General features: G+C 44.6%; 1 protein-coding gene across 2 annotated transcripts in view; it reads right to left on the reverse strand.

Annotated features, from left to right (window-relative positions):
* Positions 1-14,913, reverse strand: part of CYP19A1 (cytochrome P450 family 19 subfamily A member 1) — a 96,770-nt gene that overhangs the window by 21,257 nt on the left and 60,600 nt on the right. The window contains exons 2-3 of one of the 2 annotated variants that reach the window (XM_051821734.2): positions 13,856-14,038; positions 8,081-8,231 (exon numbers count right to left, since the gene is read on the reverse strand). In XM_051821734.2, the coding sequence (XP_051677694.1) occupies positions 8,081-8,231; positions 13,856-14,000 (296 nt within the window). In that variant the 5' untranslated portion in view covers positions 14,001-14,038. 2 annotated transcript variants of the gene reach the window in all.

The raw sequence follows: 14,913 nt of genomic DNA on the forward strand, positions 1-14,913 counted from the left end.
AAAATTTCCTCAATAGAAAGTTGGAAAAGGGGCCATCATTGTGGCATAGCAGGTAAAGCCACCACGTGCAATTCAGGCATCCCCCATGGGTGCTGGTTCGTGTCCTGGCTGCTCCACTTCCAACCCAGCTCCTGCTAATGGTCTGGGAAAATCAGCAGAAGATGGTCCAGATGCTTGGCCCCTGCTGCTTACCTGGGAGACTGGGAAGAAGCTCCTGGCCCCTGATTTCAGCCTGGCCCAGTCCTGGCCAATGCAGCCATCTCGGGAGTGAACCAGCAGATGCAAGATTTCTCTCCCTGTCTCTACTCTTTCTCTCTGTAACTCTGACTTTCAAATAAATAACTCTGACTTTCAAATAAATAAGCCTTTTAAAAACAAAGTTGGAAAAAATGATTGTGAATTATTAAGACTAAAATAATCTTCAGTGTATCCTCAAGTCCTTTGACCCTCTCCTTGCATAGTGAAACTTAACTCTGGCTAAATCCAACTCAGCTTATCCTGTGCTTGTACTTGACAGCTGAACTGGACTGGGAGAAATGTGTGTGTGTGTGTGTGTGTGTGTATCTCCACCTGCCTACAGGTCTCAGTTAAAGTGAGCCCTTACTATAAATGGCATTTCTACTACATTTCCCTTGTCTGTCCACTCTCTCACTTACAATTGACTATTATTTCCTTGCCTGTTGTTTCAGCTAAAGACTTTATCTCCTGTTTCCCTAGAGAACAGAAGTGACTAGAAGAAAACATCCCTAAGCTCCAACTACCAGGACCTGTGCCCAGATAGCCAGCCCTCCCTCCTGTAACTATGGATGAAATCCCATGTTCCTACTCAAGGATAACCCCTCGCTTGCCCCCGGGGCCCCTTCACCTCCCACCAGCATACCCCTTCTTTCTCCTTCAGCCACGATGCGCTTCTGTCACTGATCATTCTTTTTTTTTTTTTTTTTTTCTTTTTTTTTTTTTAACTTTTATTTAATGAATATAAATTTCCAAAGTACAGCTTATGGATTACAATGGCTTGCCCCCCATAACATCCCTCCCACCCGCAACCCTCCCCTTTCCCACTCCCTTTCCCCTTCCATTCACATCAAGATTCATTTTCGATTCTCTTTATATACAGAAGATCAGTTTAGCATACATTAAGTAAAGATTTCAACAGTTTGCTCCCACACAGAAACATAAAGTGAAAAATACTATTTGAGTACTAGTTATAGCATTAAATCTCAATGTACAGCCCACTAAGGACAAAGATCCTACATGAGGAGTAAGTACACAGTGACTCCTGTTGTTGACTTAACAAATTGACACTCTTGTTTATGGCATCAGTAATCACCCTAGGCTCTTGTCATGAGTTTCCAAGGCTATGGAAGCCCCCTGAGTTCACTGACTCTGATAATATTTAGACAAGGCCATGGTCAAAGTGGAAGTTCTCTCCTCCCTTCAGAGAAAGGTACCTCCTTCTTTGATGACCCGTTCTTTCCACTGGGATCTCACTCGTGGAGATCTTTCATTTTTTTTTTCCCCAGAGTGCCTTGGCTTTCCATGCCTGAAATACTCTCATGGGCTTTTCAGCTGGATCCGCATGCCTTAAGGGCTGATTCTGAGGCCAGAGTGCTGTTTAGGACATCTGCCATTCTATGGGTCTGCTGTGTATCTCACTTCCCATGTTGGATCATTCTCTCCCTTTTTGATTCTATCAGCTAGTATTTGCAGACACTATTCTTGTTTATGTGATCCCTTTGGTTCTTAGTCCTATCATTATGATCAATTGTGCACAGAAATTGATCACTGGGACTAGTGAGATGGCATTGGTACATGCCACCTTGATGGGATTGAATTGGAATCCCCTGGTATGTTTCTAACTCTACCGTTTGAGGTAAGTCAGCTTGAGCATGTCCCGAATTGCACATCTCTTCTAATGAAGAACTGGATTAAGGATTCCTCTGGGTTGCCTTTAGAAATCTCTTTTTTTTTTAAAATAATAGGTAAAATCCAACAATTTTATGTAGTACAAGCAAGTGGTATTTATCCCACGTAAGCAAGGCTGTCAGCATTTTAAAAAATCAATAAATTGGACATACTACACAAACTGCAAAAATGTTAAATGGTTACATCAACTTTTGTAAAAGATATTTGGCATAAAAAAACTGAGCAAACAAGAAACAGAAGAGAAATTCCTCATCTAGATAAAGAATATCTACCAAAACCAACTTTAATAGTGAAATTGGACAGTTTTCCCTTAAGTTGGGGAAAGGCGGAAGTGTCTTTTTCTCACCACTACTTTTCAATATTATGGTGGAATTACTAGACAGTGCAGTAACACAAAGAAAGGATACAAAATGCATACATATTGGGAAGGAAGACATAAAACTGCTAGCAAATGTCATTATTGCATGTATAGAAAATTCAAAAGTACATCATAAGTACCCCTGGAACAATGTTAGTGTAGCAAAGTGGCGAATTACATGTACAATTTAATTGTTGTTCCATGTATGGGTAAGAGCTAGGATTTGAAATTTAAAAACAAAATTAAGATGACTCACATACTGTAACTTCTTTCTGAAAAATCCAAACTCCTTTGACTGCACCTCCCTCTCCTGCTCCTGCCTGCTTTAGGGCAGACTCCCTCAAAGAGTTGCCCACCCTCAGTCCTTCTGATCCTCCCCCTACAATTCCCCCCAGTCAGAGTCTCACTCCCACTGTTCTTGTTGAGGTCACATAGGACCGACCTCTCTGTTGCTCAATGCAGTGCTCACTTCTCCATCCCTTCCCTGGCTCATCAGCACTGTTTGATGTGCTAGACAATTTCCTCCTTTCCGAGACATAATCTTTGCCTGGCTACCGGACCACTCTGCTCCTGGGATTTTTCCTTCTCTGCTTGTTCCTTCACGTTCTCCTTTGCTGTTTTCTGACCACTTTGCACTGGAGGGTCTCAAGGATCATTCCTCCCCACTGGACACCCCACTAAGATGTCTGGTGGACATGTCAAGTCCCCCGTGATCTTAGTCCTGACTGCTCCCCACCCCAAACTCCATTCCTCCTATCTCAGGTCACTGTGTCCTCCTCCTTCCAGATAGTTAAGGCAAAAACTGGACATGATCTTGACTCTCTCTCATACCCAACACCCAACCTGTCAAAAGTCATGTTGACGTTGCTTTCAGAATACACTGAGAATGTCACCTGGACCAGCTACCACCATCTCTTGCCTAAGCGCTCTTTCTGTTCCCCTCCCTTGTCCCCTTAACCATCTCTCCTCAACAGAGCAGCCAGAATTATTCTGCTGACTTGTGGATGAGTCATCTATGTCGCTCAGACTCTTCAGTGGTTTCCCATCTCATGCAGGGTAAAACACAGACTTGTCACAGTGTGAGATCTGGTACCTTGGTGCCCCTCAGATCTCATTGCCACTGTTGTTCCACAACAAGGTATCCTTGTTGTTTCTTGAACATTTCAGACAGGTTCCTGCCTCAGGGCTTTTGCACAACTATTCCTTCAACCTGGAATGCTTTCTCTCTAGATCTCTGCATCTCTCACTTCCCCATTTCCTCTTTTTGTCTTTTAAGATTTTATTTATTTATTTGAGAGAAAGAGTTACAGACTGTGTGTGTGTGTGAGAGAGAGAGAGAGAGAGAGAGGTCTTCCTTCCGCTAGTTCTCTCCCCAAATGGCCGCAACGGCCAGAGCTGTGCCAATCCAAAGCCAGGTCTTCTTCCTGGGGCCCGAGCACTTGTGGCTTTCCCAGGCCACAGCAGAGAGCTGGATTGGAAGAGGAGCAGCCAGGACTAGAACCAGAGTCCATATAGGATGCCGCCATCGCAGGCGGAGGATTAATCCACTGTGCCATGGCACAGGCATCCTCCCTCCCCATCCCCATTTCCTTTGGGTCCTTATTCAAAGGCTCTCTTGTCAATGAGGCCTGCCTTGATCACCTGTTTATGATTGCATCCCCATTCTTACAACTGGTCTTCCCGTACCCCTTCCTTCTCTTTTTACCTGTTTGGCATAAACCTCCTGCAAACAGCATGACCAGCCATCCTGGTTTGCCTGAGACTGTCCTAGTTTTAGCACTGAAAGTCCTACATCCTAGGAAGCTGCAAATCTGAGAGAGCAAACTCAGACATTTGGTTATCCTGCTGCGCTACTATGTATTTTACTGGTTCATTGTTAGCATCTCAACAGCATATCACTCCATGAGGATGGGGATTTTTGACTAACTTGTTTCCCAAAATAACAATACTGTATTCCTAGAGCCTAGAACTGTACTTGTATACATGGAAGTTCCCAATAAATATCTATTTAATGAGTGAATGGAGAGCCGGTAATGACTCGTATAACTTAGGGTCATCTCAATAGGTCTGATCTGATTTCATCATCATTTAAAAAAAATCATCTATTATTTTTCACTTTATGTTTCTGTGTGGGAACAAACTGTTGAAATCCTTACTTAAGGTATACTAAGCTGATCTTCTGTATATTAAGATAATCGAAAATGAATCTTGATGTGAATGGAAGGGGAGAGGGAGTGGGAAAGGGGAGGGTTGTGGGTGGGAGGGACGGTATGGGGGGGAAAGCCATTGTAACCCATGAGTCGTACTTTGGAAATTTATATTCATTAAATAAAAGATAAAAAAAAAACTTAGGGTCATCTGAGGCTTAATCCATAATAAATTCTCAATAAATGTATGCTGAAACCATAACTGAATCCTCTATAAATTTATATACACATAATTTAAGATGTGCATGTTAATTAATTGGTGATTCTCCTTTTTTGCGGATGCTACTTGATTTGTTTCCTATTTATGACAAAACTAACATACATGTATGGAGTGGGCATGTAGTATCTTACATGGCATCTGAAGACCCTCGTTAATTTAGAGTGTGGCTGCCTGGGGGAACTGTGTGCATTTTATCAGCAGATAGCCAGAGCCTTCCCTGCAAGTCCCCAGGTTATTCGGGCAGCATCCTGAAGGCACTTGTGCCTGACTTGCACCCCTGAAGTTCAGCAGTGCCTACCACTCCGGGTCTAAGCTGGTTGGGAAAGTTGGGCCGTGATATCTACACAGTTACAAAGACTAGAGACCTCAAACTTTTCAAAAAGAAAGAGAAAGAAATCTGGCAAACTCTTCAAATAAAGTAAAAAAGCTTTCTGAGGTTCAACAGGGTCTTTTCAAGAGGTACGGGTAGTCCTGGAAGGGACTTGAAGAGCAGACAAGGAAAGGAGATGGGGACAAACATGTCCTATCCTGCAGGGAGCCCAGCTTTTAACAACAAAATTGAGCAGCTCTGAAGCAATTAAAGAGAACACAAAGACCCCAACAAGTGAAAAGCCTGAGAGGACAGGACAAGAAAAGAACTGGGAGAGCTGGGTGAAGGGCAGGAGGTTGTGTCCACGTCTGTGTGTGCATCAGTGCCTGACCTGGTCAGGGTTGCTAAGGGCACTTTCCCAATTAAGACAAGCAAAACGGTCCGATGCCATCCTGACTCTAATGAATATCCTACCTCAGGAACTGTCGTTAGCATCCAGGGAATTTATCTGGTGACCTCAGTATCTAATACCAAAGTGTGTAGTACCTAAGAGGGCGTTCTCCCCTGGTGCTCTGGTCCTTTCTCAAATCCATCGTTCTTCACTCCAGTTGTAGTCTGTACCACCACCACCTGAGCTAGAATCAAGGGCAGTACAATAAGACAAAACCTCTCCAACCCTGCCTAGCTGTTTCCTGTTAACTCCACGGAAAGACACTCCACTCTCTCTAGATGGAAACTTCTCCAGCTCCGCAGTGCGCTGAAATTACCTGGAAGCTTCAAACGCTACTGATGCTTGGGCTCCACTCTCAGAGGCCCCGATCTAAAAGGCAGGGGGAGGTGTCATGGTACAACAGGGTAAGCCACCTCTTGGGACACTTGCATCCCGTATCAGGGTGCTGGTTGTAGTCCCAACGTCTCCATTTCCAATCCAGCTTCCTGCTAATGCCCACTCAGGAAGGCAGCAAATGGTACAAGTGCTCAGGTGCTTGGGTCCCTGCCACCCACATAGGAGACCCAAATGGAGTTCCAGGCTCCTGGCATCAGCCTGGCCCAGTTCTGATCATTGTTGCAGACATTTGGGGGAGTGAGCCAGCAGATAGAATATATCTTTCTCCTCCCTCCCACCTCTGCCTTTCAAAAAAAAATTTTTTTTTAAAAAAACTCCCTGGGGTGACTGCTATCTAGCCAGATGACAACTACCTAGCCATAGTGAGAACCACAGCTGTAGATCTGGGATGCAGGTTGGTTCCTTCTGGATAACTATCCTGAGGCTTATATCACCTGTCTGCTGTGGAAAACAGCCGGGACACTGATAAGAAAGCTGAATGCTGAGCTGAGGTCAGGAAGGCAGCCCTGCTATGCTGGGAGGTGAAAAAGCAGGAGAGAATGTCCCAAACCCAAACACCATCTGCTCCAGGACATTTTTGAGGCCATAGGTAGTTGTAAAAATGACTGAAATTCTGATTTTTAAGATGAGAACATATTAAGAATAGATAAAAATCTGCTTAAACTTGGCTGTGCAGAGCTCACTAGACCAGGAAAAGTCAAATCAAACAGTAGTTATGATCTAATCATCGGAGCAGTGGTTCTGAGCCTCCAGAGAGCTCAGCATCACCTGCAGGCATGCTCAAGCGCAGGCTGTGGGGCCTGCCCCCAGTCTTTCTTAGGTCAGGGCAGAGCCCAGGAACATGCATTTCTCAGTGCCCATGTTCATTGCTGCCGCTGATCAAGGGAGCACACTAGGAGCACCACAACATTAAGAGAATTTCACGTGACCTTAGTGGAAAGACGTTTCTGTCTGTGCATTTTATGCTTAGCTGTATAAACAGGTTCTGCCCTAGCTGTTCTTAAAACTGTCACAGCACTAAACTGAACAAAACGAAGATCTAGGCAGAAAGTGAGGTATTGGATAGAACCAGAATAACATTGCTGGATAGTTTGAAATACTTGGAAGCATTACATGTTGGATTTTTTTCCCCCTGCTCCCTTCTTTCCATATTAGCTTTAAAGAATTAGGCTTTGATGTCACCAGGGTATTTTGTGAAATGATGCATGTAATCTTGGCCTGGAAAAAAATCATGTCAATTCCAGAAATGCTTCACTTAACTTTTGAGCAATAGTCTACATATGTATCTCAGTGGAGAAATCTTTACAAATCAGTAACGCTTCCTGGTTTGCTTTTGTTTGTGGGTAAAGCTCTGTCTGGGACTAGAAATATAAAAATCCTATTAATGAGAGAGTGTTGGCAGACACTTTACTAAAAGTCTAGTAAAGACACCTGAAAATCGCGTGAAATATGCCTTCTTTGAAGTGCTCCAGCTTCTGCAATCAGTAATCAATAAATAAGGAAGCTAGTATTTCATAAAGCTGCTTCTTCATGGTATATTACATATTCCCTAGAGTAAATTCAGTCTGCTAAAGTTATCCAGCAAATATGACCACTCAGAGAGGGAGGATACCACTTGTTTTCCCCAGCGAGCAATGCTGTTGCTGATTTATTTATTTAAGATTGCTCAGCCAGGACACTGGTTTGCAGTAACAAACAGAATGGCAGCATTGGATGGCTTCTCTTTTGGAGGTACTCAGGGGCTGACATTAGAAACTTTTATCTAGTTGGGGGTCACAAAACTTTGTCACAGTTTTGGGTTTTGAATGTGTGTGTGTGTGTGTGTGTGTGTGTGTGTGGCACACGTTTAATGCTTACTTGTAGAGTTAAGACCAAAATCTTAGGAAAGCAGGAAAGATACCACCCTGCCCTTAAAGTCTGTTTTGCCAAAATCAAATCATCTGGATTCTCAGTTTCCACATTCACTGCTTAGAGAAATGTTAAATGATTTCTCGGCTTGCTAGAGTTCTTGATCTATGTACCTCTGACTTCAATTCAAGTGAAGCCTAATTATTCTGTTTGTTTGTTGTGTTTGTGTTTGATTTTTACCTGAGAACAATTTACCTTCATTTCAACAGTAAGAACATTTCCTTAGAAACTGCTAGGACAAATTTTAAAAAAACAGGACCCCGCCTTGGTTTTGAAAGCATGTCTCTGATTATTACAGACTTACTTGCTGATAATGAGTGTTTCCTCTCCACATATCCAGACCCTCATGAATTCTCCATACATCTTGTTGTAATAGTTGCAGGCGCTGCCGATCCCCATCCACAGGAATCTGGCGTAGGAAATGAGGGGACCGATTCCCATACAGTAGCCAGGACCTAGGAAAAGTCATCACATCGCAGTCAACATCTCAGCCACATCAGATGTAACAACTGCTCTAACGGACCACTGATTTTGGTCTTTTCGATCTAACTGCTCTCTGCATCTTCTGATGTATGCCTGTGGATCACGAATATAGTGATTTACCTCAAAATAAAACAAGCTTAACATGAGGTTCTTCACCCCTCCATGAAGGTAAAGTAGTTCAGTGTGCACCTGATCCTCATTCGGCTTGGTCTCAGTCTGAATAAACTTGGATACATGTTAACCTCCTCCTGTGTGTTTTTTGTGTTCCTTTTTTGACAGGCAGAGTTAGACAGTGAGAGAGAGAGAGACAGAGAGAAAGGTCTTCCTTCCGTTGGTTCACCCCCCCAAATGGCCACTACAGCCGATCCGAAGCCAGGAGCCAGGTGCTTCCTCCTGGTCTCCCATGCGGGTGCAGGACCCAAGGACTGGGGCCATCCTCCACTGCCTTCCCGGGCCACAGCAGAGAGCTGGACTGGAAGAGGAACAACCAGGACAGAACCGGTGCCCCAACTGGGACTAGAACCCAGGGTACCGGCGCCACAGGTGGAGGATTAGCCTAGTGAGCCGTGGCACCCGTGTTAATGAGTTTCAAATACAAGTCAGTTGGTTGATCTGGCATCAAGTGTGGAAACTGTTTGGCTGCCTGGTTTCCTCTGACAACTTTTGGTTGAATGCCCCAGTGGACAGAATGAGCGGGTTAGAACTGGGTCATAGTTTTGGAGTAATCGGTTTAACTGAGAGAAATAAGGTCTGCAAAGATAATGTCCAATCTAAGAACAGCCATTTCTTCTTTTCCCCTCAAAAGGACTCAGCAGAAAAGAGTCTTGAACTAAATTTCACCAGGCAAAGTAAAGCCGAACTGAGCAGTTGGGCAATGAGTCTGCTCAGTGTCTAGACTGGGATGTGAGTCCTGCCGTCTATTTTAGTCAAGGGTGTGGCCATGCATATCTGTGCTTACGAAGACAAGGGCAGAACTGTAACAAACAAATCCAGGAAACAGGGGGGGGGGGAATTTGATGTAAAGTTGTAGTTTTTCTAAGTCTTTCCCTTTAATTCCATTCCGTCAGGGAGATGGTTACAAAACCTGAACACATCAAACTGTATGAGCCAGCACATGCCCCCTGGACAAGAGCTGTGTCATAATCTGGGAAGTGCAAGCTTTAACTAGAACCTCTGAATGGGCTGTTTAATCCCAAATTGAACAATGTTGTCTTTTACTTTGCAAAGCTGATAAGACAAAGACTGTTGGCTCTGATTTTTTTCCATTGGGGGAAGACCTTTGTTAATAGCCATAAAACCAAAATATTGTCAAAGAGTTGTGATCTTTTGATTGTTTTAATAACTATTTTATACTGCAGATGACTGACTTTACTTTAAAATAATTCCATGGAGTTCTTGAAAAGATTTAAACAAGCAGATTTGATTGCGTATGTATTTCCTTAAAATGGTACCAGATACTCCAACTTTTAATCAACTAAAATATGCATAATAGCAAAATGCCACACAGGGTATTTGTAGCTTGGCACATTGTAAATGCTCAAGTAATGTTTCTTGAATGATTATTTAAGTTTATATACATATAATATAAAGGATGAATTTTAAAATGCCATCCTTATTTGGGGTATTTTAGGCTATATTTACATTTAATACAAAACAGTCCACGTGAGGTCAAACATCTGGTTATATTTGAGAATAGGTTTATTCAATGAACAATCACATATTTCATAGGCCAGGCCTGTGGGGAACAAAGACAAACAAAAGGATGCACTTTTCATCTTGTATATAAAAGTTTGATGCCATGTAGAGATCTTAATATTTGAGAGGCAGCTTCAAACTTATGGTATGACCGTAGAGACCTGTATCTAACTGAAACAGAAAGAATGAAATGAACCCTGTGCTTAGGTTGACAAGCTAAGTGTTCTGACCAGAAGAGAACCAGAGCTGTAGGTCCTTAGAGAGCAACTGAATGTCAGCTTAATTTATATAACAGATGCTTACTGAGATTCTATTGCCAAGTTAGGGATGGCGATATTTTAAGAATAAGGGTCCCCATTACAGTCTCAAGACCAGAGAGGAGAGGATGTGAAAAATAATTACACAACCAAATAATTACAACACACTTACATGCACATCCTAGACCATCTGGATGGAGAAAAGAATGCTCCAGGAAAGGAGAAACTTGGTAAGATACTAGAGAAGTATTCTGGTTGCATCCTCATTAAGCTGTGCTTGCCTCTCAGGTTTGGGAATGCTTATTATCTAGGCATGCAGTGATTATGGGAGCCTCTTTCACACCCTCTGAGGGGCAGTAAATACTTCACTGCATTTTTCTTCAGAGACAGCCTCCTTGAAGCCGACAGCTGGGACTTTTCAAATTGTTGCATTCCCCACGGAGGTATACACCCTAGAGAAACCCACAGACAGCTGTTGTTCACAGCTGCACCTAACTGGAGATACCCCAAACACCCATCACCTGCAGAACTGCATAGATGATTCTTATAAATTTGTTAGATATGCCAGCTAGCAAAAGAAGCAATGAAGAAGAATAAATAATGGATGGTTGTTTGCTGAGATGTTCAAAACCACGCAGAATTAAATATTGTCTGTGGGTGTGAAAGTAGGTGGCGAATCTATAAAAAAGCAAGGGCGTGACTGGTGCGGAAGCCAGGAAATTTGACCTCCAGGAGTGAGGGAGAGCGCGTGGTTGAAAAGGCAGACATGGAGCTTCTGGGCTGCTGCTGACGCCCTGATTCTGTGCTGCACCGCGGTGGGAGATTTATCATCACACGGTGCACTTTCCTGTGAGATATGTTCTTAATGGGAAGAAGAGGAATGTGTTTCCCTTTTTCCCAGCGCTCTGCTCTGGAGGGAGAGGACCCGTGTTCAAGGTTGGGATAGCTGTGCGTCCTTGGGGAAGGGAGAGCCGCCAGGTGTCAGGTAACTGTGAGTCCTGGACAGAGATCAGTCGCGTTGGAACCGTTTCCCCCGCCAAACCACTCTTTCCTCCCCCAGACTCTCACGGCCCCCTCCCTGGGGCTCAGTCATCTGCCCACGTCTGCCTCTGCTGCTTTGCCTCATCCATATTATTCCCACCAGGGCAGAAACGGCGTCTCATTCCTCTTTGCATACCTCTCACCCCCAGCATCTGATGCAGTGGGACTTCCCAGGAAGCAGAGGGGAAGAAGCTTCGTGTTGAGTCCCCATTGCATCATTTGCTAGCTGAGGGACATCTACTCTGAGTCGCAATTTCTTCTACAAAATAGGTATAAACACACCAACCTCACCAGAGAAAACGGGCAAGAAGTTGTCTTGCAAATGGTAACTTACTGAAGGGCTTTGGTCATTCTACCTTCTTAACACCCTTTGGCTTTTGCTGACCCTGAGCTTCTGCCAAACCTGCAGAATCAAGGACCCCCAGAGAGCCAATGACTCCAGGGAGTGAGCAGAGGAGCTCAGGAGTACTGGTCAGCAAGAACCGCTGGATCAAGGCCAACTCTCTCCTCTTCCCACCATCATCAGGAACTACAAGAGCTCACAGCCTGAGCCACTAGAGAAGGCTGGCAGAGCTCAGGTTTTCAAGGGGACAGCATGTCATTAGGAACTCCCCAGTTAGCAAAATTGACAGCTTCTAAGTTGTCCCCTTCTACTCCTTCCAGCTTGCCTTCCTGCAAGGGAGCCGACAAGCCGCTTCCCTCCCAGGACAGAATCCCCACCCATAAATGAGGAGCTTGAGCTCCATACCTCTCAGACTTGCTGTAACACTTCACCTGGGCAAGGCAGATCACCTCTCTGGGCCTCAGCTTCCTTTCCTGTTAAATGGAAAGGTTGGCTGCTCTCTATGGCTCTCGACCATGGCTGCTCTTAGAAAATCATTTGAGGAGCTTTAAAAATATACGTATCAGCCCTGGAGGCCTCCCCAAGACAGGACTGGGAACACATGCTCATGTGACCTAATTCCTGGTGTATGGCAGGACTGAGTCTCTGATCCGGAAGCAGTGCACAGAGTTGAGTGCTATCCAGGCTCCTGCCCCAGTGCCCAGTTCCCATGCTTGCCAGCCTCCTCACTCAAGGGCTTAAGAGATTTCCACAATTGCTTGTAGCATAAGCATCCAGGCTGGAGGAGGGGAGAGGGTGCTTATTAAAGAAAGGACATTTCTAGGCCTGCAGCATGATATAGAAAGCCTGGGGCAGGGTCCATGGATCTGGGATTTTAACAAGTTCCCACCTCCTGTGTGGTTCTTTATATATACAGAAAATTGAGAACCTGTGGCCTACTGGATGGGCAAAGCTGAGTTCCCTCTCCTTTCAAGACTCTGATAACACAGGTCAATTGGACTATAACATCTGAGCCTATGACAAGGAAGAGGAGGGAAGGCATTCCACTCCCCCTTCTGAATACCCACCACACCCCTACCAGTCACTGACCCTGACCGAGGAGCCCACAAAGAAGAAGAGAGATCTAGTGAGGAAGGGGCAGCCCTGGGGAACGGAGTTCAACTTCAAGACCATGGAAGAGTCTTCCCTCAGCTCTGAGCACCCCTCTCCTGGAGCTGACCCCATCAGGGAGCAGAGAACAAAATTAACTAAATGTTCCATTGAATTGGATATTAAAGTAGTCTAAAATATCAGGCTGAATTGGCCAGAGAGGCAGGCAATTATCTGGAAAATTTTAAAGGGATCCAGATACACAGAATTCTGTGCCCGCCCCATTTTTCCATTCGCAAACACCTGCAATGAGGCTCAGCACACGTGGAAGTAGGCAAGTCCTGTGCCCTTGAAATGCATAATTACTGTATATCTCACAGAATGGGGAGGAAATTTCACTGAAAACTAAAGTGACAGTCTGAAATGTCTGACACTGAGTTGTCTGACATTTGTCAAATATCACCCATTAGTGGTAGAATGGGAGGGTGTTTTGTTGTTATTGTTGTTGTTAGAATTATCTGGGTAATGATTTTATTCCTTCCTCTTGATTGGGCTATAGGCCTCGTTGAAAATTCTAACAGAGGCCGATATTCCAAGGGAACCACAGTGGTCCCCATTCTTCTCTCACTGCGCAGGTCTCCTGCAACCCTTACGGTGGCTCTGGCATGACCACCTCACTCCTTAGGAGAGAAAAATGCAGAGTGGGATGAAGAGAAGAGACAAATACAAGAAAGGGAGAGGGTGTGGATGCAGCAAAGTGGGAGGGAGAGGGAAGTGAGTATAGGAGGCATTCCAGAGATATTTTTGCCTTCAGAGCAAAAATTGGAAAGAATTTTAATCTGTTTCTTAAAAAATTAGCCAAAATCCCTAGAATTTTACCTTGTTCCACCCCATCTCAAGCTTGTTTTAAAGGGCACTCATGCCAAGACTATTTTAGCAAAGCAGACTGCAGAGTGGAAGGGATTGTTTAAGCAATTTAAAAATATTTTCATTTAAATATGCAGATAATTGGGGTAGAAATGTTCACTTGAAGTCCTCATTTGCTAACACAGTGGTGGTCTTTGAGATCTTCCTGGGTTTGCTCTTTGTCCTTTTGCAAAATTTTCTTTGCCATCGTAGACCAAAAGCCCCAGTAAATAGTCTTTTCAGACACAGACATAGACTGTCTTACCTGGTATTGAGGACGTGCCCTCGTAATTCCATATCAGGAGGAGAAAGCAGGTGAGCAACAGGATGGGCATGGTAGCAGCAGGCATGGCGGCAGGCACCATGGTGGTGATGTTAAAGTGCATTGGGTTCAGCATTTCCAAAACCATCGTGTGCTCTTTGGCTTCAGATGAAGCAACTTAAAGTCCTGTGGAAATTAAAGGGGCAGAAAAATTGAAGAATCTCCTCTAAGGTGCATCTATGACTCCTGTCGTCTCAGGGGATACTGTACTGAAAGGATTGGCGCTTTGTTTTATAGTGCGGTTGGACACTCAGACAAGACAAATTTGTGGTTACAAGTCAAAACAAACAAGCCCAAGAGAGATCTTTTGGCTGAAAGTGCAGCATTTCTGGCCTTGGTAGAATCTCAGGTTCATTTAGACACTTGTTCTGATAGAACCTTATCTTGCCCTTGAGTGAGTAGAGTGACGTGCATTCCCAATTGAGAGCCAAACTTCTTACCAAAATATAAGAAACTGAAGCTCATTTCAGAGGTGGAATCATTTTGTGACTTTATCAGTAGTGTCGCTCCCCCTCTTCGTGGAGGAACGACACAGGACCCTGCGCTGTTCTTTCGTCTGCTCGGCCCTCCCCGGGTTTGCTGCTGGTTCTTCCCGGGTTGGCTACTATCCCTTCCACCTCCGTGGAAGGGCAGTTCCCCCTAGCCGCATTCCCCACTTCCGCAGGGGAGTGGCACACCGCCGGCCGGGTCTCTCGGGGGCTGCACGGGTTCCCTTAGATGTTCCCCATAGATGTTCCCGGTGCATGCCGTTTCTCTCCTCCTTTATAGTCCTCCTCCGCCAATCCCAACTCGGCTGCCCACACGCCGAGTACGCTGCTCTCCAATCAGGAGCAAGTCCTACAGTTAATTGGTTGAACTGGAGGCAGCTGTGCGGAAGCTGTTTACTTCTCTCCCAGCGCCATATTGTGGGAGAGCAGATGCATAGAATAAGTCTTAATTCGAGTAACTTAGTCTAGTCCGGATTGCTCCCCACAAGTAGGTTTTGTTTAGACAATCTTCTT

This window comes from Oryctolagus cuniculus, chromosome 12 (genome assembly GCF_964237555.1).
Source record: "Oryctolagus cuniculus chromosome 12, mOryCun1.1, whole genome shotgun sequence".
NCBI lineage: Eukaryota > Metazoa > Chordata > Mammalia > Lagomorpha > Leporidae > Oryctolagus > Oryctolagus cuniculus.